Genomic DNA, 22604 nt, shown 5'->3' on the forward strand with positions numbered 1-22604 from the left:
CACATCATTTTCCTTTATACTGAACTGCCAAAACGGTGCCTTAACTCCCCAAATTTCGATCCTGAATGAAAGTTCATCCCACCTAGAAATATGAGGACACCGTTCACCGGATCCAAGAATTCTTCACTGGAGACCAAGCCCTCACAACTCCAACCAGGATACATACCACCAGTCCCCAAGCATATTACGCATATTCAAACGGTCATTCTACGATCACAATCACACCAACCCCACAACCCAGCAACTCAAACCAATGATATTGTCAAACTATCTCCAGTATTAAGGCCCTCTCCACCGGCCACCGCGCGATCAAAAGCAGGGAAATGCAAAGCATCTTGGTATCAATAAGCAAAGCCAACGCAACAGACAGGGAAAAGCAGCGGAATCGCAATCCGATCCAGCCCCACGAGTCCGACCGAGCCCATACGAACCCGACCGACCCTCATGAGTCGAAACCGAACCACCATAATGTTCATGTCGAGGATCGATGATGATGATGTTGATGATGTCTGACGAACATAGGAAACAGGATGAAAAAAGCAACCAAGGAACGAATGCAGGAAAACTAAAACTAACAAACAACGAGACCGGGGTATCGGGTATAATTCGCAGCCCTGTCAAACCATCCCCTTTTCTTTCCATTCTTCTCTCCCACTCTCTCCTCCATGCCATCATATAAGGAACCCATTAAGAATCCGGAAAACGCGAGAAACATAGAAACCGTAGTGTGGTGGAGAAGGCATGAGTGAGCCGAGTCAAACCAAACCAACCGAACCGAACCGGATCGAGTTGAAGAAAAAAACACCGCACCATACCATAGCGCAAAAACGACATCCCACACGAGCAAAAGAATCCAAGTATCCCACGAGCATCACCCTGAATACGTATCCTCCTTCACGAGCCATCCCGGCCCATCAGCGCTATTTCCTCCACCACCGACCCATCGCTCGCACGCATCGACCCCTCAGGCGTCGGTGCGGGAGCCGTCGAAATCGCACCATCATCAACCCCATCGCCACCAATCCCCCGATCGCTCCCACTCCTCTCACTCCCCCGCGTCCGCTTCCCACCGCCACCGTCATCCCCGCTGCCGTGCCGCTTCGCGATGCGCTGCGATCGGGGGTGACGGAACGAGTGGTGGGGTGTGTAGCGCGGGTTCGACGTTGGCGTAGGCTGAGGATCACCAGGACGGAAGGGGTCCGGCGGGGAAGAGCGACCGGGCACGGGGTTAGGGCCGGGGAACGGGACGGGTTCGGTGGGGGTGGGGGGAAGCGGGACTGCGGCGGTCGTCGCCGGAGATTGGAAGAGGGGTCGGAGCGGAAGCCCGCTAGAGATGCGGTTAGCAGCCACTTCCAGGGTTGATGCTAACGGGACGGAGTGGTGTCAGATCGGGGAGGGGACGGTCGCGTCAGGTCGTTTGTTCGGGGGGGGGGTTCAAGGTACCATATCTCATGCTGCTCGACAATGATACTCAAATTCTTGTGCTTTTCTTTTTGCTCATGCGGTAGTGTGCTTTTGGTTATGTGTGTGCTGTAGGTGCTCTTCAATTCAATTCCACTCCATCCGGCTCAGCCAGCTAGCTAGCTCGATCCAGCTCAGCTGCTCATCCTCCTCGCATCATCAAGGTCTACCTACGCAGTCGCCTGAACCGTCTTCCCCGCTGGCGGCGGATCCGACACGGTCACGCTCTCTGCGGTGACATCGCCAATTGCAGCCGGCTTCTCCTCCTTCGTGACTTCCGGCGTCGTGGTCTCAGGCTTGGTCTCCTCAGCTGGCTTGGCGGTTTCCTCGGTCGCGACAGCCTTCTCATCGGCGGGCTTGGCCTCCTCAGCGAGCTTGGACGCCTCGCCCTTCTCGGTACTGGAGGTAGGCTTAGCAGCCTTGTCCTTGCCGCCCTTGATAATCTTGCTAAAGTTGCGGGACAGTCCGGAGAGGCCCTTGGAGACGTGGGACTTGGTCGTCTTCTCCTCCTTCTTCTCCGCAGACTTGGTCTCCTCGGCGGCGGGAGTCTCAGTGGCAGCAACCACAGGGGTAGCGGTCTCAGCAACGGCCTCAGCGGGTTTGTCAGCCTCAACAGTCTCGGTGGCGGCGGGAGTCTCAGTCTCCGCGGGCTTGGCGGCTTCCACGGGCTTGACCTCAGCAGGCTTCTTCTCACCGATCTTCTTCACGCTGCCGCCAAGAGAACCGAAGAAGCTTGACCTGCGCTTCTCAGATTTAGTGGGAGCGACAGGAGCAGCAGTCTCGGTGGTTGGCGAGGTGCCATTAACGGGCTCTTCAACCTTGGTAGGCTCGTCCTTAGCGGGGACGGCAGGAGCGGCTTCCTCGGCAGGCTTGGGAGTCTCTTCCGTGGCAGCAGGAGCAGGCAAGACGGGAGCAGTCTCGGTGGTGGGAGACTTGGACTTCTCGGACTTGTGCTTGAAGATGCCGGAGATGAAGGACGGCTTGCGGTCAGTAGCAGGAGCAGTCGCAGTCGCGGCAGCGGGCTTGTCGGCTTCCTTGACGGGCTCCTCCGTGGCGGGAGCAACGACGGCAGGAGTCTCGGTCGCGGGGGTTTCGGTCGCGGGCTCAGTGGCAGCAGCCGCGGTTTCCTCTGCCTTGGTCTCCTCCGCCTTAGCGGCCGGGACAACTTCAGACTCCTTCTTCTCGTGGCTGGGGCTGCGGAGCTTCTGGACGCGCTCCTGGAGGCCGCCAAAGATGGAAGCGCGCTTAGCGGGCTTGGAAGTCTCAGTCGCTGGGGTAGCGGCTTCCTCCTTGGCCTCCTCCTTGGGAGCTTCGGTAGCTTCGGTGGTAGCCGGAGCATCTGGGATTTGCGTCAGTTATGCATTCACTAGGTTAATAAGAATCTCGAGGCTACTCACCGACAGCAGGCTCGACAGCAGCCGCGGCCTCAGTGGCAGGAGTCTCCTCTTCCTTGGTCTCAGTCTTCTTCTCCTCGGCCTTCTTGGCCTCTTCTTCCTTCTTGCTCAGGAAGCCGAACACGCTGCCACGCTTGCCACGGCTGATGGAACGAGACTTCTTCTCAGCGGCCGGGGCTGGGGTGGTGGTTTCAGCCTCAACCTTGGTTTCGGCGGGCTTGCTTTCGGCCTTGTCCTTGGTGGTAGCCGCGGTGGCAGGGGCAACTGCAGCGACGGTGTTTGGCTTGCCTGTTGGGAGGATGATATTAGCTTCATGGTAATAATTGAATTATTAATGTTTCGTTGAGTGAACTGGGGTGAAGCTAGCGCTGCTAAATTCAACGCGGCGTGATGGCCCTTGCAGGAGTGATGCAGGGGCAACGATGTTGCATGGGCTTGTGGGGAAGTCCGCATCAAAATTTTACTTTTGCACCTGGCAACAGCCGACGTGTAACCGTTTTCGAAAACACCACTCAAAATTGAAATTGGGGCAACATACCGAGCTCAGCAATGCTCGCCTTGTAGCCTTCGCTGTTGAGGATCTCCTCCTTCTTGGCCTTCGCATCCTCGGATGCGGCCTTCAGCGCCAACAACCATCCGTCACGCTCACGGCTATTGATGGCCTCGAGGACGTGCTTCTCGGCCTTCTTCTCGCCATCGAGCTTGAAGGAGAGGTCTTGGATGCCGGATTTCTCGAGGTCAGTGATTTCAGCCTGTAGAACATTGATATTAGTTTGGTGTCCAGGTTGTTGTGAGGTATAGTCACGTGAACTTACCAGGTTGAACACGTGAGCGGGGGTAGCCTTGAGCTCAGCGGTCTTGGAGAAGAACAGCAGTCCCTTTCCGGTCTGCGAGGCCCAGGCAGCAGTGGGCTGAGAGATCTTCGGCTCTTCGCCACGAAGATACGAGGCAAGGCTCTGGGTTGAGACAGCCTCCTCGGTGCCGAGCCAGAAGTACTTCTTCTGAGGAACGAAGTGACTGATCACCAACAGTCAGCACCAATTCCAAATACACGAAAACATGCTGTCAGAGAAAGGGCCACACTTACGAAATATGGAGACCTGGAGCCTTGTACTTCAACGAACCCTCAGTGATCGGCTCGATGGGCTTAACAGCAGGCTTCTCCTTCTTCTCAACCGGCTTGGCCTCCTCCACAGCAGTAGCAGCAGGTTCAGCAGCAGGTTCGGCAGCCGTCTCAGCGGGCTTGTCCTCCACAACGGGAGCTGCGGGAGTGGTGGTCTCTTCAGGCTTGGTGACCTCGACAACGGCAGCCGGAGCGTCGGCGACGACAGTGGGCTTGGTGGCTTCGGTCGACATGGTTGATGATGAGGGTGATTATAAGTTTGTTGGTGTATGGGGTATCTCTGTTTTGCAAATGCAAAAGAAGCAAACAAGAAGTAATCTCGAGGGTTGCGTGACTAGGTTTTTTGTAAGAGTCCAGGACTTTTTTGGCGAATGAAGCGGGTGAGAAATGACTGGTTTCTTTGCGAAAGAAAAACAACAAGCACACTCAGATGAGGTGGGTGTTTGTGTTGAGTTGGTTGGGGGAGAGGAGGGAAGACGAATTCATGCGAATCGTCCGCAACAAACAAACGAGGAGTCAAAAGAGGCAGGAGAGATGACATACCTAGAAGTAGCGATGGAAGTTGCTACGGTAATTACAAGTCGGTGATGATGACAACGATAATAGTTGCCAAGTCTCACGAAGAATTGGAAGTCTGGGAAATGAAACGCGAAGCTTCAGAATGAGCTGGGTATCTTTGGGGTATCTTGGGGTATCTTTAGGGGTATCTTTAGGAGGTAGGCAGCAAGCAAGTCAGCTAACAGCCTGGGGTATCTCAAGAAGCAAATGACAATGAAGTCGGATGGGGAGTCAAGGGAGACGTTTGGATGGAAGCGGGTGATTATTGTGATGAGAAGGTGAGAAGGAGGAGAGAAGAGGAAGAGAAGGAAGAAATATGAGAGCGGGAGGTTGAGGATTGGGAGATGGTCGATGCTGTGGTCGGTGCTGTGGTCGGTGCTGATTGCTGTGGTGCTGTGGAGTGTTGGACACTTGGACTGTGGACTCCCTGGACTGTCTGGACACTTGGACAGGTTGGTGGTGGATGGAGGGAAAGTGGGAAAGGAGGCGGCGTTGGAGGGTTTTAGCGTCAGCCAAGCTGCAGGGGGGCGCCCGGGGTCGGCCCAGGGTTTAGGGCCTGAGAACCTAAGGGTCCGCAACGGTGCTGGGGGTCCAGTGACGGTTGTTGGGGCTCTACTTTGCTGGCTGAACGGATGTTGAACAGGAAGTTTGGTGTGGTTGTTAGAGGTTACTTGTCGACTCTGCGCTCACAGAACTCCGATGAACTCGATGGATTTGATGAGCTGAAGTCCTTTGATGAGGATGATGATAATGATGGTGATGATGCTGAGGTGACGGATTGATTGATCGATGGTTGAAATGATGGATCACGAATTCATTATTTTATTGACCATGGCCAGCTAGTCCAGGCGCCAAGCGGACCCTCCTCTCCACCCAATGGCGCCAGTTAGTGGGCGCTACTTTAAATGAGCTTCCCGTTCGTCAAAAGCTTCCTGTGGACCAATGATCCATCGGAACTCCAACTTCCCAGTTTATTATTCCATCCGACCCATCGCCATTGTGTGCATGCTTTCTCGGCTGATAGATGCTCTAAGTTAGATGAGAAGGTCTATCTTTAATCTTTATGAACTGTTGGAACGCGAAGAAGGATGAACTCGATCCAGATCTGGCAGTAGCCCTAGGGTGTGGTGATATACAGCCACACGCCAATCCAACGCCCATCAAACGTGATTCTCTGCCCTCTGCCCTCTACCCTGGAGAGGTATTGGAGAGGTATTCCCTCTCCACTATTTAACAGTCAGCTCCATTAGCCATCCAAGTCCCATCACGCAAATCTCCTCCCTCGAGTCCAGTCGATTCCACAGCCCATTTCCAAATCTCCAACATCCAAATATCCCAATGTCCAGTCTCCTGTCCGGTGCAGGGCGGTTGGCTGTTCAGTTGGCAGCTGCATGCATGAGGTGAGCTGCAGGTGTCGCATGACCTCCCTATCGTGCGGGCCTGCATCTCCACCCCGCCCACCATCCAATCATCCCGCCCGAAGGTTACGATAGCTAATCCGTGTGTAAGATCAATATTGGTTTCATGGATTGATGGATGATCGCGGATAAGAGAGGAGGAAGTTGGAAGATCAGATGTCGAGAGGATGGATCAGCACGGGGTCTAAGAAGTCTATCGGAAGTAGCGGTCTGGTCTAGCCTCGAGCATCTATTACGCGACGTTGATCGAAGAATTGAAGAGGGTCGATCACGTCGAATGTGGTGATTATCGCATAACGATAAGGTAGTTAGGCAGTAGGCAACAATGTCGCAACTCCCATCAGGTGTATGAACTACAAAGTTTATGAACGAAAATTTAACCTTGGGGTTCGACTGCCTTGAAAGATGAAACCTACCTTCATCTATCAGATACGCTATCATGCTATTCTGGTGTCCGTCATCTGTCATCCGTCATCCGTCATCCGTATCGAGTATTGCCTCGCAATTCGGTTGAGTAGAGACGACCAGGTATGCCCTGTCCTTTAATCCCCGAATTGCCCGTGTTCATCCCAGCCCTCTTCTTGCCACCCATTCCGATTGCTCTTAATACGCTGTGAAATAATAAGTCTCGTCATTTTGTCAACAACTGTACCACCGCCACCATCACTCCGATAGCAGCTCTCCGTATACGATCCTCGACGTGCAGCCTCATGTTCCTTCCTGGGTAGTAGTACCACCCGAGCGTTCTGCCATGCCGCCATGCGAGCCCTCCCTCCAATCGTCAACGATGGATCAACGAGCCCCAGCTTCCCCCCAGCACATGGTCAAAGTCCGACGGATGTCGTGACCCGTGACACACAGCGCCTCCGGGATATGAAGACGTTCGAGAATAATAATCGCGCGCGCCAAATGTCCAACATCAAGGAACCTTCCTTATTACCATTGACGATTGCTCGACACCCCCTTTCCAATTCTTAACTCATCTGAGACCCAACTCCTCTTCCCCCCATCGTCACATCACCGTAGTTCTCCGTTGCCCATTTCCCATCGCTACCCTCACATCTCATCTCACCCTCCAGCCATCAGACAGCGACCATCACCACCCCAACCGCAACCGCGCCAACTAATAAACGAGCCCACCCCCTCCTAGCCCCGAACGCTAACCAATTTCCCGCTGTCATGACTTGACCCGCTTCCTGCCGACGACCGGCACGCCACTGGCCAACCCGGGCTCGCTCGGCGGTCCAAGACCGTCAAAGGCCCATGATCGGCGGAAAACTAGGATGCGTCCGAGGCCGTGTCCGCAATTCATTTGAAGTTTTGAGTTTGGAGGGCCATTTTAAAAAAAATTCGGGGGCGCTGAATGGGAGAGGGTTCGGTTGGTGGGGGACGAGGTGGCTGGGTCACTGTCGGGGCTTTTTGAACTTCTTGTCGGTACGTGAAGCGCATCATTGGATTGGATTAAACGGAAGGGACATATGGATGGATGTTGTGCATCGGAGATGCCTTAATATTTGTCCCACTTCAACATCGCTCGCCGAGGGATGCATAGCCGCTGTAGTGCAACGGGAAGATTTCAATAGACAATAGTCTAGAATGGACTGAACGGGTGCGAGAGGTAGTCGGTCATCGTTCTACTCTACGTGCAGCCAGACCGTAGCGAACTCAATTGCGATGATGGAGGCTGGGTCAGCCATCTGATCCGTGAATATTCCGTCCATCACAGTCCTATCCGACGAGGACCTGTCAGTACGTCGCAGCGCCGACCTCCAAACAAGAAATCGTATCACGAACCACAAGCTCAACACATCAATCACTACCCGGAATGTGAATACAAGATGAGACGTGTATCAACCCCGCCAGCCGATCCTGTTTCACCCCGTTTCCCACCCGGGTACACGCAGGTCGCAGATGGACCCCTTTTTGCGTCTCTGGTTGACGGATCCAGGGAACCAGGAACCGGTCGCGGTGGTTGATTTGTGTGTATCGACGACGTGGCAGCCGTGGGATCGGTGACGTGAGTGTAAGAAGCGCAGAAGGAGCTCGGGAAGGGTGAAAAAATACGGTATCGTATGATATCTGGAAGCCGATAGCGAGAGTGCCGATATGACGATAGGTGCCAGCATGTGGTGCTCATCAACAACAAAATCCGCATCCGATGGATCACTGTGCAGACCCGGATTCCATCATCGATATCAGCTCCACGCCGCGACACGTCTGGTCACACAAGGCAGTGGGGATATTCGAGCCGGAGTTTGAGGTGCCTTGCTCGGCACGATCTTTACAACGTTTATCATAAGTTAATAGATTTAAGTTTCTTATTCAACTGGACGGCCGGGATCGTTCCGAATGAGTGTACTTTTTAGCCACGAGGGGTCCGGAAACGTTCCGGTGTCAACTCGGGGTTCGTAATGTTGAAGAAGAGCAACACAATAACGCACTACGACAGGACTACCCATTTCCAGCTATGATCTTAAGAGTCGATGTTTTTTCTTCCTGAAAGCGTTCTTAGTTTCGATTGTGCGTTTTGAGGGAAGCTTTTCAGCTCGGAGTCACTGTCTTTCTGTATCAAGTCACCACTTAATAATAGTCATGGCCATCCATAGTGAGCTACTTGTACTCGCAAGTGAGCATCCCGCCAAAGCTATCGTGAGTCTGTTGCTAGCTGCGGTGACTTTATCTCTTCTAGTCATCAAGAAAATCTTCCAACCCATCGGGAAGCGAAGTTCGAAAGCTCGACTACCACCAGGGCCACCAGGAGTCTTCCTCCTAGGCAGTCTACTAGACTTCAAGAACAACAGATATGATCCAGAACACAAATATGTACTCTTTGCTCCAACCGCACGACCAACCCATCGTTAATCCTCCACAGCTAAAATCCCTTACCCAATATGGCGAAATGACCACCATCCATCTCGGCTCCAAAACCTGGATCCTCCTCAACTCCCCGCGCGTCGTCTCTGAAATCATCGCCAAGCGTGGCACCCTCACCAACGGCCGCTCCCCGATGCCCATCGCCTCCGGCATCGTCAGCCGCTCCCGCCGCTCCCTCTTGCTCCCGCCGTCCAGCTGGACCGAGCCCCGTCGTGTCATGCACCACCTCCTCAGCGGCGCCGCGCTGACACAGTACGGTGCCTGGCAGGAGCTGGAGAGCGCGCAGATGATGGCCGAGTATCTGCGGCAGCCGGGACGCTGGTTCAGGCACCATTATCGGTACGCGAACTCGGTGGTGCATCGCATCGCGCTAGGGGAGCGGCTGATGAAGTCGGGGAAGGAGCTGGAAGACCTGCAGGACGTGGTCACGAAGTTCGTTGGGAGCATCGGGATGAGCTTGGTGGACTGGTTTCCCGACCTGGATCACCTACCGCGGTTTCTGCAGGTCTGGCGACCCTATTGGGAGCGCCTGGACCGGTGGAACTACGACATCTACCGATCATGGTGGCTCCCCGTGAAGGAGCAGATCGTCAACGGCACCGCGCCGCCCTCGTTCGTCCGCGATGTGCTCCTGGCCGAGAGCACTAAGTATACCGGAAACGATCAGGACGCCATGTACGTCGCCATGCAGCTCATCGAAGCCGGCAGCGACACCACCCGCGAGGCGCTCAACGTCTTCGTCATGGCATCCCTCTGCCACCCGGACGCCTTCCGCCAAGCGCGGCTCGAAGTCGACCGGGTCTGCGGATCCAACGCCGAGCGGCTGCCCGGGCTCGCCGACATGGATGCCCTTCCGTACATCTGCGCCATGATCAAAGAGGTGCTACGTTGGCGGCCGATATTCCCGCTGACCCCCGACCACACGGCGACGGCGGATTTCGACTTCGAGGGGTACCACTTCCCCGCGGGCGTGGGCTTCGTCATTAATGGAATCCCGGTCTGCAACGCCTGTGAGGATCCGGATGAATTTCGGCCGGAGCGGTGGCTAGATGGACATGAGATGGATGCGGCTCACGGGTTGTGGCAGTTTGGTGGAGGGCGGCGAATTTGTGTGGGGTATCGGCTTGCGCAGAGGGGGTTGTTCATCAATATGGCACGGTTGGTTTACTGCTTCGACTATGCTCCGGTATGTGCTCGGTGGCCGTGACGGAACGTCCCGCTACAGGAGATCGACTCACTGACTGGGATAGGATGGCGATATCAACCCGATTATACTCAATCATCATAGAATCGATGAACCCTTTCCGGTGAAGGTTACCGTTCGGAGTCCAAAGCATGAGAAGTTGGTTTTGGATGAGGCGAAGAGGCTAGATGTCCTGCAGTTTGCGGAGTAGGGGATTTGATGACGATGCACTCTCAGACCGCTGTTCAGTCATCAAGTGTAAGTAGCATTATCTAGATACCCCGTTGAGGGATACCATGCTTTCAATGACGGCATGGATCTGACAGGGAGAGAAGATGGTTAGGACGTGAGGATGATCGCTATGGTGAGGCATGGGTGGAGTAACAGGTCGTGGAGTTGGGAGAGTGTGGAACCGCGGATGATGTTGAGTAGGAGTTTGTATGAGACTGCGAGGAGAGTGAGTCCCTGTCCGCTGTGCGCCGTGTGGAGCAAACTGGAAAATCTCAAAATCTTAAATCTTAGTTGCTAACGGTGCTCTTGACTCTCATACAATGCATCTAGCTAGTTCGGAACATGGTGTCGAGCTTGTATTGTTCATGGAGGCTTCCGGAGGATAGGGGGAATCCTAATGTCTCTCACCGGAATCATCCCGCGTGTACTAACACAACCCCAAGAATGGCTATTCTATGATACTGAACACGGAAAACTTATCACCGGAGCAAGCTTAATTTTACATGATGGGTATCGCATTCGATGGCACGCTTGTTTCGTTCGTTGCATATTGTCCCCATTCGGGATATTAATCCATTTTCACCCCGTCACCGAAAATATTCCACCACAACCCCACTCAGTTGGAATAGAAATGCGGTTATTCCTATATGAAATGATCGAAACAAGAGTCAAAATTATGTTCTGAGCCTCAGTCCTTGCATCAATCATTACGTCGGTACCGTCAAGTCCTAAACCTTGAAAGTCCGGGTCGATCCCAGTAGAGTTCGTGAAAGTTCGGGCCGATCCCGCGGATATGGAAGCGGAATCAGTGGAATTCGAGAACGCCTCAAAAAGGAAGATAGACTTCAGAGGCAGCTCAGCTCCTAACGAACTTGCGATGCAGCTGTTTGACTACAGTTAGTACTCCAGAAGTCGCATAAGTAGGAGTACCGAGGACCAAGCTGGGAAACCCAACGGTGACCCCAGCTATGCTCTTCTTATAGAACTATCACTCACCATGTACATGGCAAGGGGAAACCTCGAGACGGCGCATCCTCGCGGGTGACCTGAACACTGGCGAGCGGCTGGTCCACGAGTGCCAGGTTCTCTTCTTAGCAGCAGACCAGCTGGTGCATCCCAGCGAGCTCGATAGTCCGGGTGTCGAACGCTTCAAAGGCCCATCTTCCGCTCCGCCCCTTGGGATACCAGCATCGCCCTGTGAGGGAAAGATGTCGTCGTCTCGGTAACGGCTGCACCGCCACGGAAATCGTGCCGGCAATCATCAACGAGACGCAAAGTTGGGCGCAGATCGTCCTGTCGAAGCATCGGATCTTCGCTCTGACCGAAGTCTCTTACCCTAACTGGACGCGGCGGCTGTTGAAACACGCTCCACTGACGCTTTGGCTGTTAGTCTAAGGTAGGTAGATGATATCCGTCAAAGCAAGGACATCCCATATTCATCCATCGCGAAATTGAAGGCAGAATCGTTGAAAATGCTTCCAAGATACTCGTTGTACTGATGAGGTTCAAGGTGGAGATTAAAGCCGTCGATCAGGGTTGGAGAGTCTACATGTTCAGCAGGAGCATAATGTCCCTCTTGTTGCTCTGTCGATACTTGGCCATGGCCAATGCCGATTCCACTCCCCAGTCCAAGATCCGCAGGGTTCGATATCGAGCGAAGGGTGAGCACTTGTTCGTGCATTTTCTCCAACGTCTGCAAACACGTCTGCACCAACGTCTCCTGAGGCAGCTTATAACGAAGGGTGGTTCGACATTTCTGCCAGGACGAAGCCAACGTGGCGCTCCCAATGGACTCACGCACTGGAGCACAGACATCCGCAAGGAGGATGACCATTGCGGCGGTCCGGATGTAGAACATGCTATACCACCATGCTCCGGATTCATTGGTCGCGGCTTGCCGTTCGGTCATGTCGATAAGGTCAATTGCGCTTCTCACGCAGGTCAGAGACGAACATTGAGCGAAAGATGTCGCCAGAGATGATGCTGGCGAGGCATTGCTCCGGTCCTTCTTTGATGATGTGAACCGCGCGGACGAAGAATTCAGTCGGCAGAATTGAGTCAAACTTGGTCGGAACAGGAGGATGCGAAGATGGAGGTGTCTCGCATGCAGGATGTTGGTTTGTTGTCCCAGTGGTGGGCTACGACGGAGAAATTCCCCATCTTCATACGTCCACTTGAGAGTCTCTGGTACTTGGTCCGCAAACTTGGCAAGCTCTCTGTCAAGCTCAATGAGCAGATCGAAGCTTCCGTACCCGCATAGGGTGTCTAACCGGTCGGTCTCCTGGCCATATATTCGAGACAATATCTTGCTTAGAGTGGTGTCCAGCTTGATCGATTCGACAAAGAATTCCATATATGAGACTTGATCTAGCGGCTGCGGTTGGTTCCGGTCGAGATACTCGTCATCAATTGCGGTTGGCAATGCGACCCCTGAGCTCTGATGTAACATGGCGGGCCGCCCGAGTGTCATGCTCACGATCATGTCTAGCATCGCGCAGGCATGCCAGATCCTCTTCCTTAACTCAATCTCAACAGGTTCGAAATGGCCATGCAGCTGCCCGTCGGGGAGGTGGAGGCCCAGACCTTGGGCAAGTCGGCACGCTGCCCCCATGGTACTCCAACATCGAGTGGGGAACGTCGTGAACTGGAAGATTTGGACCAGTAGCAAGAGGGTCTGGATGACGTGAATACTTCCGTCGTCAAAGAGGTCGAGATCGAACTGGCTTTTGCATTTCAATGTCAGGGTCGCGACCAGACTATTCCTTTGCGCCAGCGGCAGGTCAGAAAACTGTACTCCCAGTATCATCATCGCATTGAGTGCGCAGTGAAATACTGATGATGTATATCCGCACTGGTCTGATCCACCAAGTCCAAGACGGGGTCGCTGCGGTATGCTTTGAGTAGAGGCAGGGGCCCAGAGCTGCTCATATGCTGCCATGAACGTCGCCCGATGCAAGAATGGATATACATGATGTGACCGATTCCAGTACAGGTCCAAAAGGTAGTCGGTCAAAACCCGGGGCATTAAAGAAAAGCTCTCCGGACCGCCAAAGCACGGCCTTGGTAATGAGCCGCTATTCTGTTGAGGTTCGTTTACTGTCGTTCTGCAGCCGCTGACTTCGGTTTGCGGCGCAGCGGCAGTATCGCCGTTACGCAAGATCATATTATAGAATTGCTTCATAAATGACATGGAGGAGGAGCTGCCGTAAAATTTCTCATCCATGTCGGGCAAATCCACACTACTGGCGTTTCCACCCATTCCATCCACTGGACTGGAGATGTCGACGATACAATTAGTTGGGGAGATCGATTTCGGATCCTGGTGAGTGTCTGCAGCCGCCAAAAGGAGCGCCTCGTGGCTCTCGCGACGACGGCCATCGCTCGCCAGAATTGGGCCTAGACCCGCGGAAGGAGTTCCAGGTTGACTTTGGCCCAGCAACTGCATCGCTGAGGCCGCCGATAGGGCATCTCTCGACTGCTGAATTTCACCCTCTAGGTCCGCAACCCGATTCAACAGCGAATCAATGTACTCGTTGGTATCGGCGAGATGTGCGCTGGTCCGCTTATACACACATCGTTCATGTCGCTGGACGCAGTTCCCGCATTGTGGCTTGGCTCCATTGCATCGTGCCTTGCGAGTGCGACAGGCTTCGCAGGCTAGACTTATCTTCCGTCTTTTCGCAACTGACCCGGCTTGCCGGGATGGTTGTCCCTCCGCCGGCATCGTTCCGTTAAGTTGGGTGGCCGGACAAGAGAGGGATGGAGAAGCGGAGAAAGCGAGAGAGATGAAGAGGAGTGACTGGTGAGCATTTGCGAGGAAATTTATTGGACACTGACTACTTAATACAGAGGAAGAGGAGATGTTGAATGAACCGAGGGCTTGCTCTGAAGCAACATGTGTGATGTTGTTTGCCTTTGGTTCTGCATCCGTAGCATTGGAGCATCAGATTGTGGCGGAGGCCCAGACCCAACCGAAAAGGGCGGTGGGGTTGGCAGGGCCGACCGAGGCTGGCCCGAACGGGTGCACCCGCAGGAATCAATCAATCAATCAATTGACATTGGACTCGTTACGATCCTGACGATTTCTCATACGTCGACCCTTTCTCATGTCGACCCTTTCCCATGCTGACCCCTTTTCAATAGCCATGAAAGGTGCGTCAATATATATTAGGTGGCGCCGACTATTGTCTTGGTATGCGCCGTGATATATATTCGCTGCACAGGATGGCTAAGATACATTATCACCGCAAACTCACCTGGTTAAAGTCTAGAACTTAGATAAGGATAATGAGCAGGATAAGTACTGACAATGAGCCATCCTGTTGAGAATTCCTCCAATTATAAGTTTACCATAGTAGCGTTGTCATTCTCTGGCCTGCATTCGTTACCATCACCACCCACCTACCAAGATGATGCCTCGCCCTTTACCGAGTACTCGTCTCCTAGCTTTGCTGGGAGCCGTGGCCAGCACGTTCGCGTGCGTGATCCCCGACGAGCCACTCTCGAATAACATCCCCGAGAAGTTCAGCATCTTTGTTCAGAATGCATCCATTCCGATAGTTCATAACCGCGTCATGAACTTCCGGCCAAATGGCGAGGATAAACATCTGGTGCTGCGCCCAAGTGGCGAGCCTACCTTTGACCTGATGTATCTTGAAAATGGCCTTCTCCAATATGAAGGCCGTCATGCCGTTATCGATCTTGAGGTAAGGTTCTCATGGTCGGTCTATAGATTCTGGGACGAGCAATATTGAGAGGTAATTTCATTAGTATAACCCCGCCGATGACACTACCAAGATGTTTATGACGGACCGGACTTTCCACCCAACCGCCATCTTTCAGCCGGTATACAGCTGTAATCCGGACACGGATGAGCTGCAAATCGGACTGGAACTTGTGTCCCGCCTCACTGATCCACCCGTGGTAGGTGGGCAGATCGGCATACAGACAGCGGGAGACACGTATGAATTCCGATATACACCTCCACATAACGCTTGTAACGTCTCCCCAAAAATGTAGTGCGGGTGTTGTGCTTGCTGACACGCATGTCTACATTAGTGCTCGACGCAAGGTTCATGTCGGTTACAATGGTGATATTCCGCGACGGCCTGAGCCCTCCTACTCCGAGCTCGACTGTTTCTAGCTCGACTAGTTCTGCTACCCCCTCTCAATCTTCGACTTCCTCCTCGACCCAGTCGGCAACAAGCACAACGGGATCTACAATACCAACCGACCCAGCAAGTTTTCCGCCGGTCGGTAACTACAACTTTGTATCCTGCTATGCCGAGCCACCTACCGGTCGAGCACTTCCCGCCACATATGCCAGTGCTGATGATATGACGCTTGAAAAATGCGCGGCACTCTGCTCTCGCTACCCGTACTTCGGCACCGAGTGGAGCCGAGAGTGTTGGTGCGACGAGGAACTGACAGCGGGATCAGCTCCAGTTCCATTGTCTGAGTGCAACTATCCATGCATCGGTGACACAACGGAGATATGCGGCGGCTCACAACGTCTCTCGCTCTACCACAACGACAACTGGACTGGTCCGCAGCACCCGAATAACGTCAACGACTTCGAGTTGTACGGCTGCGTCACCGACAGTCCATCGCACCGTACATTAACGGAAATTTCGTTTGCGAGCCCTGGTATGACATTAGAGGCGTGTGCCGATTTCTGCAGCGATTATCAGTACTTCGGAGCTGAGTGGAGCATTGAGTGCTGGTGCGGAAATGATTTCACTGAAGGGGCCGGCCAGGTTGACATCAGCCAGTGCAGTATGACTTGTGGAGGGAATAGGGACCAGCTGTGTGGGAACGCGGATCGATTAAGCGTTTACCAACTGGCAGCGATATAATTTGTTTTTGGGATATACCTGGTGGGCAGAGGGTAGTTTGCTGAAGGACTGAATTCACTGAAACAAGTATGTAGAGGTTAAGTTTACTAGCCTCCGGGGGGGACGAAATTGAATTACGTTTCTTGGCATTCCCCCAACCATACAGCTCCCGCGACCTTAACCACCAACTTCTGACTATCATCAACTTACTCTACCGCATTCAATGTTTGATGGATTCTTGTCCAAATACGCCAGATAAACCGATTAAACGTCATGAATACACTACAACCAAAAAATCACACTTTTTCGCGCTCTACGACAACCGGAATGACGGCGAAAAGGTGCCTACCGTTTGCAAACGCCTTGACTTTCGCCTTGAACCTGCAACTGCGAGAACATGGCTGCGTCATCGGCTCATCGCGGTAAAGTCGGAGACCGTGTATGTCGGCGATCGCGCAGAATAAGCGATGAATTAGGGCGAAATCGAGCTATTTCTAACCCTCAATTGGATATGATATTATCCCCAGGCAATCCTGTTCGAGACCGTCCTCATGAGGCTAATATTGAATGGTTTAACTTTGATATCACGCCTCGTCGCCTGCGCGCAAACCTCCGCGATCGTCGTAAAGCCTCGCGTTTTAAGATGGAGCAAGTCAAACCCATTTCAGCTAAGAATAAGAGAGAGAGAATGGACTATGGGCGCTTCGGAATGGAACAGCCCCTCTTCGGATATTGGGATCAGATTGATTTTACGGACGAGGCGCATGTCGACCCCAACGAGCAGACAAAAGGGCGGGTTATACGAGAGGAAGGCAAGCGGCTTGAGCCTGAAAACCTACAGGCTAGGCCTAAGAGGTCTGGAAATGCTCTTCATTTTGCAGCCTCTATTTCATACTGGCATAAGGGCGAGCTCAATTCTATCACGACAAGTCTGAAGACCCTCCGAAGGCCCCTAAGCGACCGCGAATGCCCCGGAAAAGTAGTGTAGAAACGGTCGAAGAGTATGAAGCGAAATTAGCGAAATGGAACGACGAATCGCACCATCCTGTGGAGGTAAAGAGGAAAGGAAATTCTATGACAGCCAAATATTACGCCGAGAACCTCCTCCCTCTATATATCGACGAGATTAACGCCGCGCGCGTGGAGCGCGACGGGGGTTGTTTTGGAGTCGATGATTGGGGGGATGGAGCTCATATGATACTTCAGGAGGATAATGATCGATCACATGGGACGACGCAGGGCAAGAGTCTACCTCGTAGCCTCAAGGATCGATGTTGGATCTATCGATTGAAGCATCCTGCGCAGTCGCCTAATCTTAACCCGATTGAAGCGATTTGGGGCATCCTCAAGCAGCGTATTAAGCGTAGAATATGGGATACCCTAGACGAACTGAAACAGATACTGGTTGAGGAGTGGGAAAAGATCACGATGGAGGAAATCCGGGCGCGAATCGCAGAGATGCGGCTTCGCTGTAGGATGGTGGTAGACCGCGGCGGAGAATTCGTCAAAACAGACCTCTGGTAATCGCCGAGTTAGGAAAAGAGTACACTTTTTGATATTATGCTACTTTTGAGCGAATTGGACCTGCCCGTGCGAAGCGCGGTCTGCCTGTGATGGTGGTCATGGTCGTTGGGGGAATGCCAAGAAAAGTAATTCAATTTCGTCCCCCCGGAGGTAGGTTGGCCTTAGGCCACAAGGCCATGATACTGCCCCTTACCCTTATCTCAGTTGGGACTCAGGCGGCAATGGTGCCCCCTGGCCATTATGGGGCTCCGCTATATACCCAATGAAGCCCAGCCTCTTTTTTAGCATTCGCCACTAAATATTGACCAATCATATGCCATAAAGCCAGAGGGCACCACTGCCGTCTGAGAGAAGTCTGCAGAGTTTGTGTGGATGGTAGAGCATCATATCATGAAATAGGTGAGAGAACTCCCATCGCTAAGTGTACTTGATACAGAATGTTTATCGCTAATCTGTTTTCAGAAATTGGTTCTACGCGTTGACTTCTACATTTCATCAAGTTTTAGGACCAATCCAACCACTCTACAGTCCGTCACGGTTCAGACATTGGCCGGTTATAATATCACATGACATCACATGACCAACGCCTGAGTGCTTTTGTAAAAGTTACATATCAGGGAGACTCTCCGCTTGATGGATCTTCCTCCTTTGTACTAATATTATCTTTCACATGTAGTACAATGCACGTATTCCAGACAACATCACTACGTGTCTACGTCCTTGACACTAGGGTTTGACAGCGAATCATGAAACTCGTCGCTAACTGCTTGCTCAGGACTCATCAAGATATGGGTGTATAATCCAGCTGCAATCTCCTTTAACAGGTTCGGATTCGTGCGCTTGGTCTCCGCTGTAACAAGGCAAGGCCTGACCTCTTCTGCTCCTCTCCAAGCTTGCTTGAAGGAATCAACTGGATGGCAATTTTGCCGATAAAGATTGGGATAGCATAAAAGATGATGCTCTTCCCAAAATCAGTCTGAGCAGAGACAGTAACCTCCCTCTCTGTGTGCCGGGCACCCCTGCGTGCCGAGCAAAACGATAGGTACTTCGACTTCAGAGCAAGCTAGACACTGCACACATATTGATATTTCTTAAATTCGGTTTAAATATTGAATTGTAGCCGTTCCTTAATATTCGAGACCCTCCTACTAAGAAAATTACCTTAGCGTGGCTGTGTCCGAGCCCGATTTACGAAGAGTCTACCTTCTTAGCATACCAGAATATCTCTACCACAGCGCCACCATCGAACTGAATCGAACTTTTAAAAACATAGGAAGTTCATATCTAAGCCTTAGGGTCGCGGTACGAAGTTAGATATCATTATCAACGACCGTGACTACTGCAGCGTGAAAGTTCGCCACGCCGGTCGGTACTTCGAGTCAGATCGTGGAACGCTCCTAGCTAGCGCGATACGATTATACACGTACTATACTTCATTAACGTATCATAACTTAAGTAATGCGCTATATTGTTCATGCCAAGGTCTTGGCTGAATTCGCCTGTGGCTGCCGCTGTCTAACCACTCCTGGCAAACGCAGAACTCCCTGCGTGCAGAAACGGGAACACCGTCGTTACTTGCCATACTTGGACTTTGCTGAGAATGCCTCTTACTGTAGCCGCGCTACGAAAAGTTTCTTTTAACGTGTTGCTCGGCTTTGGTTTCTGGTTTCCGCACCCGTGGGGGCTAAGGCTAAAAAGGTGTGGAGGATCAAAGTAGAGTTTGCAGAGGTTGACTTTGATGCGGATCGATTTGATACGGGAAATTCCAGCAGTCCTCGATATCCGTTACTGAATGTATGATCGAGAGTTAGTTTCGTCCTGTGGTTCGGCGCCATATTAGAGGACTGCGTTAAAATGTGACTGCACGCGATCATGAATGTCCCAGCGCGACGCATGCATTAGCGCCTGGTCAGGTCGCAAAGCGCAAGGCTGAGGTCGCGGAGAACAAGCTGCGAAGTGACCGGAAAACGAACGCAGCCTTGGACCAGAACTAATAATGGCCTTTCTCTGCCGCTGCGGTCGTCGTCCTTGTCCTTCAAGGGCGACTCAACTCTAGCTTCTTCGTTGACCGAGGCGAACCGCATAACCTGTCATTCCACCCGCCCATCTGCCGGCCTGGCGCGCTTCCCTCCACACCATGGCACCCCGCAACTCTCTCAACAGCCCCGACTCCTATGCGGTCGCCTGGATCGCAGCTCTTCCCATCGAGCGGGCCGCTGCAGAAGCGATGTTCGACGAGGAACATGCGCCTCCAACTGGCTTCGCTAGGCACCAAATCGACGCGAACCGTTATACATGGGGTCGTATGGGAGAGCACAACATCGTTATCGTCAGTCTTGCCGCCGGAGACTATGGAACCACCTCGGCTGCGACCACGGCCTCGAACCTGCTTGCCTCTCTGCCATCCATCCGTGTTGGTCTTCTGGTCGGCATAGGCGGCGGCATCGCACGACCGGACGATGACCGCGATATCCGGCTAGGCGACATTGTCGTGAGCCAGCCCGATGGGACCAGAGGCGGCGTCTGCCAGTACGACTTGATCAAGGCAAAGCCTGGTGACAGGCGTGAGCGCAAAGGCTTCCTCGGACGGCCTCCGACGGTCCTCCTCAATGCGCTTGCCAGCATCCAGGCCGATCACGAGCGGAAAGACTCCAAAGTTCGCTGCTTCCTTCAACAGATGCTAGAGAAATACCCGAAGATGGGCAAGAGATCCAAGATAAGTCCTGGCTATACTCACCAGGGCTTCGACAAAGACCGCCTCTTCAAGGCTTCTAGTGGCCACGTCTCCGGGCCGGACTGTCGGGGCTGCGACGCGGCTGGCGACGTTCAACGCGATCCTCGGGACACCACCGACCCCGATATCCACTACGGGACCATCGCATCCGGCAACACGCTGGTCAAAGACGCCGCTGCGCGCGATCGGATTGTTGCCGACGTCGGCGAGGATTGCATCTGCTTTGAGATGGAAGCAGCCGGCCTGATGAACCACTTTCCCTGTCTTGTGATCCGAGGGATCTGCGACTACGCCGATTCCCACAAGAACGATCGATGGCAACGTTACGCCTCGGCCACCGCCGCTGCGTATACTAAGGAGCTCCTGGCGTACGTGCCGGCCGCGGAGGTCCAGGAGACTAAGAAAGCGCTGGAAATGCTTCAATCAGGTTAGTGATCCATATCCTCCGACAGGGTCCTGGCCTGGCGAATAAATAAGGCGGAGTAATAATATCACGTCGAACATATTCTGACCTGCCTTAGTTGAACAAAAAATCGATAGTATGCAGCAGACCATAGGTGTAGCGAAAATAGCCACTGATTCTATCCAGGCCGACCTTCGTACCGAGAAGATCGAGCGCTGGCTTCGCCCCTCCGATCCGTCTAGAAACGCCAACCACGCGAGGGAGCTCCGCCATGAGGGGACAGGTGCGTGGCTCCTAGAAAACCCGGCCTTCCAGGAGTGGCACTCAGGGTCGCGTCGACATTTGTGGTTGTATGGTCTCACGGGATGTGGAAAGACGGTTCTCAGCGCAACTGTGCTGGATCATCTCGAGAAGGGAAACGACCGTCTTATCCTCAGCTTCTTCTTTGACTTTGGCGACACGGAAAAGCAGACTGTGGATGGCATGCTGCGGTCGCTTGCTTTCCAACTCTACCGAGGCCGCGGTGCCTCTGCAGGTCTTCTTAACGCCTCATTCCAAGCACACCAGGATGGCCGTGACCAAATTGCGACAAAGGCGCTCTCGGATGTTTTATTCAAGACTCTCACAGTCCAGACGAAGGTCTCTATCGTTCTGGACGCCTTGGACGAGTCGACAACGAGGCGCGAACTACTCCTCTGGATCAAGGACGTAGTTTCCAGGCCAGATCTGGGCCACGTCCAGCTGATTTGTACCGGTCGGCCTGAAGCCGAGTTCCTAAGCGATATCCCCTCGTTAATAGGCGAGGAAAACAGCTTGGCACTCGACAAGCACTCTATCAACGCTGATATCCGATCGTACGTCGCAGCACAGCTTTCGCAACGACGTGAATTTCGGAACAAGCACTTGTCCCGGGATCTCCTTGAGGGGATCCGGAGGAAGATTGGCGACGGAGCCGACGGGATGTGAGATATTATTGCTTCAATTGATATGCTGATGGTTTGCTGACGCTCTGCGTAGGTTCAGATGGGCGTTCTGTCAGTTGGACAGCCTGGCTCGATGTCGTCACGAAGCGGACATGGCGAAAGCGCTTGCATCTTTGCCGCGGAACCTAGAAGAAACGTACCGACGCATGATTGAATGCATACCGATGGAGCTCAAAAACGATGCGATACGGCTCCTACAATTCCTAGTACACTCCGAGCGACCTCTCAAGCTGGTCGAGGCTAAAGAAGTAATAGCAACACAGATCGAAAACGGGTCGCAGGGATTTGATATCAAGCGTCGACTGTTTTGCGAGACAGATGTTTTAGACTACTGCCCCGGCTTAGCGACATTCGTTCACGCCACCGATAAAGAGCTGCATCTTGCCCACTTTTCTGTCAAAGAGTACCTTCTTAGGGAGAATCGGTTCAAGATTTCGACTGCCAGCATTTCTATCACGAGGACATGCTTGACATATCTTACGGACATTAATGGTAGCCACCAAAAGATCAAGCAGGAATTTCCGATGGCAAGATTTGCAGCGGAAGTCTGGACAGGCTTTGCTGCGTTGGCTCAGGCTTCAGAAGATATAGTTCGAGGGACGGTCAGGTTCGTAGAAGAGGAAGTGACGTTCCAGCGATGGGCTCGCTTGTATCAGGCTGATATGCATTGGGTCGATGACCCAGGTCCTCCACGAGGTTCCAAGCTCTACTATGCTTGCTTCGTTGGGCTCATAGCGCCTGCGCGAGATCTTATCGGCAAGGGAGCAGACGTCAATGCCCAGGGCGGCTTCTACGGCAACGCTCTCCAAGCCGCCTCATTTCGAGGCCATCAAGAGATTATCGCGCTACTCTTAGACAAGGGAGCAGATGTCAATGCCCAGGGC

General features: G+C 53.1%; 9 protein-coding genes across 9 annotated transcripts in view; 5 read left to right on the plus strand and 4 right to left on the minus strand.

Annotated features, from left to right (window-relative positions):
* The first annotated feature begins 291 nt into the window (after positions 1-291).
* Positions 292-1578, plus strand: P152DRAFT_16623 (uncharacterized protein). The gene is made up of 3 exons (XM_033674048.1): positions 292-624; positions 833-1137; positions 1379-1578. The coding sequence occupies exons 1-3, from the start codon at positions 488-490 to the stop codon at positions 1534-1536; spliced, it is 600 nt and encodes a 199-aa protein (XP_033538990.1). The 5' UTR covers positions 292-487; the 3' UTR covers positions 1537-1578.
* P152DRAFT_16569 (uncharacterized protein) lies at positions 1570-4653 on the minus strand. The gene is made up of 6 exons (XM_033674041.1): positions 4522-4653; positions 3943-4312; positions 3671-3872; positions 3394-3607; positions 2859-3143; positions 1570-2800 (listed from the first exon to the last, which is right to left on the minus strand). Exons 2-6 carry the CDS (start codon positions 4209-4211, stop codon positions 1632-1634), a joined length of 2139 nt encoding a protein of 712 aa, XP_033538991.1. The 5' UTR covers positions 4212-4312; positions 4522-4653; the 3' UTR covers positions 1570-1631.
* Positions 4654-7599: 2946 nt separating this feature from the next.
* Positions 7600-8215, minus strand: P152DRAFT_453943 (uncharacterized protein). The gene is made up of 2 exons (XM_033678488.1): positions 7749-8215; positions 7600-7682 (listed from the first exon to the last, which is right to left on the minus strand). The coding sequence occupies exon 1, from the start codon at positions 8078-8080 to the stop codon at positions 7829-7831; it is 252 nt and encodes an 83-aa protein (XP_033538992.1). The 5' UTR covers positions 8081-8215; the 3' UTR covers positions 7600-7682; positions 7749-7828.
* Positions 8216-8313: 98 nt separating this feature from the next.
* P152DRAFT_16632 (cytochrome P450) lies at positions 8314-10431 on the plus strand. Its single transcript, XM_033674050.1, has 3 exons — positions 8314-8777; positions 8827-10014; positions 10079-10431. Exons 1-3 carry the CDS (start codon positions 8547-8549, stop codon positions 10220-10222), a joined length of 1563 nt encoding a protein of 520 aa, XP_033538993.1. The 5' UTR covers positions 8314-8546; the 3' UTR covers positions 10223-10431.
* A 162-nt stretch (positions 10432-10593) lies between these two features.
* On the minus strand, positions 10594-13966 carry P152DRAFT_510610 (uncharacterized protein; the record flags this gene model as incomplete). The annotated part of the gene is made up of 4 exons (XM_033682672.1): positions 10594-11125; positions 11239-11306; positions 11428-11625; positions 11792-13966. 4 exons carry the CDS (start codon positions 13964-13966, stop codon positions 10822-10824), a joined length of 2745 nt encoding a protein of 914 aa, XP_033538994.1. The 3' UTR covers positions 10594-10821.
* Positions 13967-14321: 355 nt separating this feature from the next.
* On the plus strand, positions 14322-16224 carry P152DRAFT_453945 (WSC-domain-containing protein). Its single transcript, XM_033678489.1, has 3 exons — positions 14322-14948; positions 15013-15238; positions 15301-16224. Exons 1-3 carry the CDS (start codon positions 14652-14654, stop codon positions 16095-16097), a joined length of 1320 nt encoding a protein of 439 aa, XP_033538995.1. The 5' UTR covers positions 14322-14651; the 3' UTR covers positions 16098-16224.
* A 414-nt stretch (positions 16225-16638) lies between these two features.
* Positions 16639-17800, plus strand: P152DRAFT_478359 (uncharacterized protein). Its single transcript, XM_033681649.1, has one exon. It carries the CDS (start codon positions 17043-17045, stop codon positions 17598-17600), a length of 558 nt encoding a protein of 185 aa, XP_033538996.1. The 5' UTR covers positions 16639-17042; the 3' UTR covers positions 17601-17800.
* Positions 17801-19177: 1377 nt separating this feature from the next.
* P152DRAFT_16783 (uncharacterized protein) lies at positions 19178-19616 on the minus strand. The gene has a single exon (XM_033674065.1). It carries the CDS (start codon positions 19493-19495, stop codon positions 19238-19240), a length of 258 nt encoding a protein of 85 aa, XP_033538997.1. The 5' UTR covers positions 19496-19616; the 3' UTR covers positions 19178-19237.
* The window catches only part of P152DRAFT_16796 (Pfs, NACHT and ankyrin domain protein), a 4553-nt gene continuing 1565 nt past the window's right edge, over positions 19617-22604 (plus strand). The window contains exons 1-3 of the mRNA XM_033674066.1: positions 19617-20761; positions 20856-21699; positions 21755-22602. Of these exons, the coding sequence (XP_033538998.1) occupies positions 19738-20761; positions 20856-21699; positions 21755-22602 (2716 nt within the window). The 5' untranslated portion in view covers positions 19617-19737. The remainder of the gene's footprint in view (positions 20762-20855; positions 21700-21754; positions 22603-22604) is intronic.

This window comes from Eremomyces bilateralis (assembly GCF_010015585.1).
Source record: "Eremomyces bilateralis CBS 781.70 unplaced genomic scaffold P152scaffold_1, whole genome shotgun sequence".
NCBI lineage: Eukaryota > Fungi > Ascomycota > Dothideomycetes > Eremomycetales > Eremomycetaceae > Eremomyces > Eremomyces bilateralis.

Coding starts and splice junctions, on each gene's coding strand:
- P152DRAFT_16623 (XM_033674048.1), top strand. CDS start 488: ATGATGATGATGTTGATGATGTCTGACGAACATAGGAAACAGGATGAA. Junction 625..832: donor ATTCGCAGCCCTGTCAAACC/ATCCCCTTTTCT, acceptor CGCAAAAACGAC/ATCCCACACGAGCAAAAGAA. Junction 1,138..1,378: donor CGGGGGTGACGGAACGAGTG/GTGGGGTGTGTA, acceptor AACGGGACGGAG/TGGTGTCAGATCGGGGAGGG.
- P152DRAFT_16569 (XM_033674041.1), bottom strand. CDS start 4,211: ATGTCGACCGAAGCCACCAAGCCCACTGTCGTCGCCGACGCTCCGGCT. Junction 3,873..3,942: donor GCTCCAGGTCTCCATATTTC/GTAAGTGTGGCC, acceptor GTTGGTGATCAG/TCACTTCGTTCCTCAGAAGA. Junction 3,608..3,670: donor CCGCTCACGTGTTCAACCTG/GTAAGTTCACGT, acceptor AATGTTCTACAG/GCTGAAATCACTGACCTCGA.
- P152DRAFT_453943 (XM_033678488.1), bottom strand. CDS start 8,080: ATGCTGGCACCTATCGTCATATCGGCACTCTCGCTATCGGCTTCCAGA.
- P152DRAFT_16632 (XM_033674050.1), top strand. CDS start 8,547: ATGGCCATCCATAGTGAGCTACTTGTACTCGCAAGTGAGCATCCCGCC. Junction 8,778..8,826: donor ATGATCCAGAACACAAATAT/GTACTCTTTGCT, acceptor AATCCTCCACAG/CTAAAATCCCTTACCCAATA. Junction 10,015..10,078: donor ACTGCTTCGACTATGCTCCG/GTATGTGCTCGG, acceptor TGACTGGGATAG/GATGGCGATATCAACCCGAT.
- P152DRAFT_453945 (XM_033678489.1), top strand. CDS start 14,652: ATGATGCCTCGCCCTTTACCGAGTACTCGTCTCCTAGCTTTGCTGGGA. Junction 14,949..15,012: donor ATGCCGTTATCGATCTTGAG/GTAAGGTTCTCA, acceptor TAATTTCATTAG/TATAACCCCGCCGATGACAC. Junction 15,239..15,300: donor TACACCTCCACATAACGCTT/GTAACGTCTCCC, acceptor TGTCTACATTAG/TGCTCGACGCAAGGTTCATG.
- P152DRAFT_478359 (XM_033681649.1), top strand. CDS start 17,043: ATGCCCCGGAAAAGTAGTGTAGAAACGGTCGAAGAGTATGAAGCGAAA.
- P152DRAFT_16783 (XM_033674065.1), bottom strand. CDS start 19,495: ATGCGTCGCGCTGGGACATTCATGATCGCGTGCAGTCACATTTTAACG.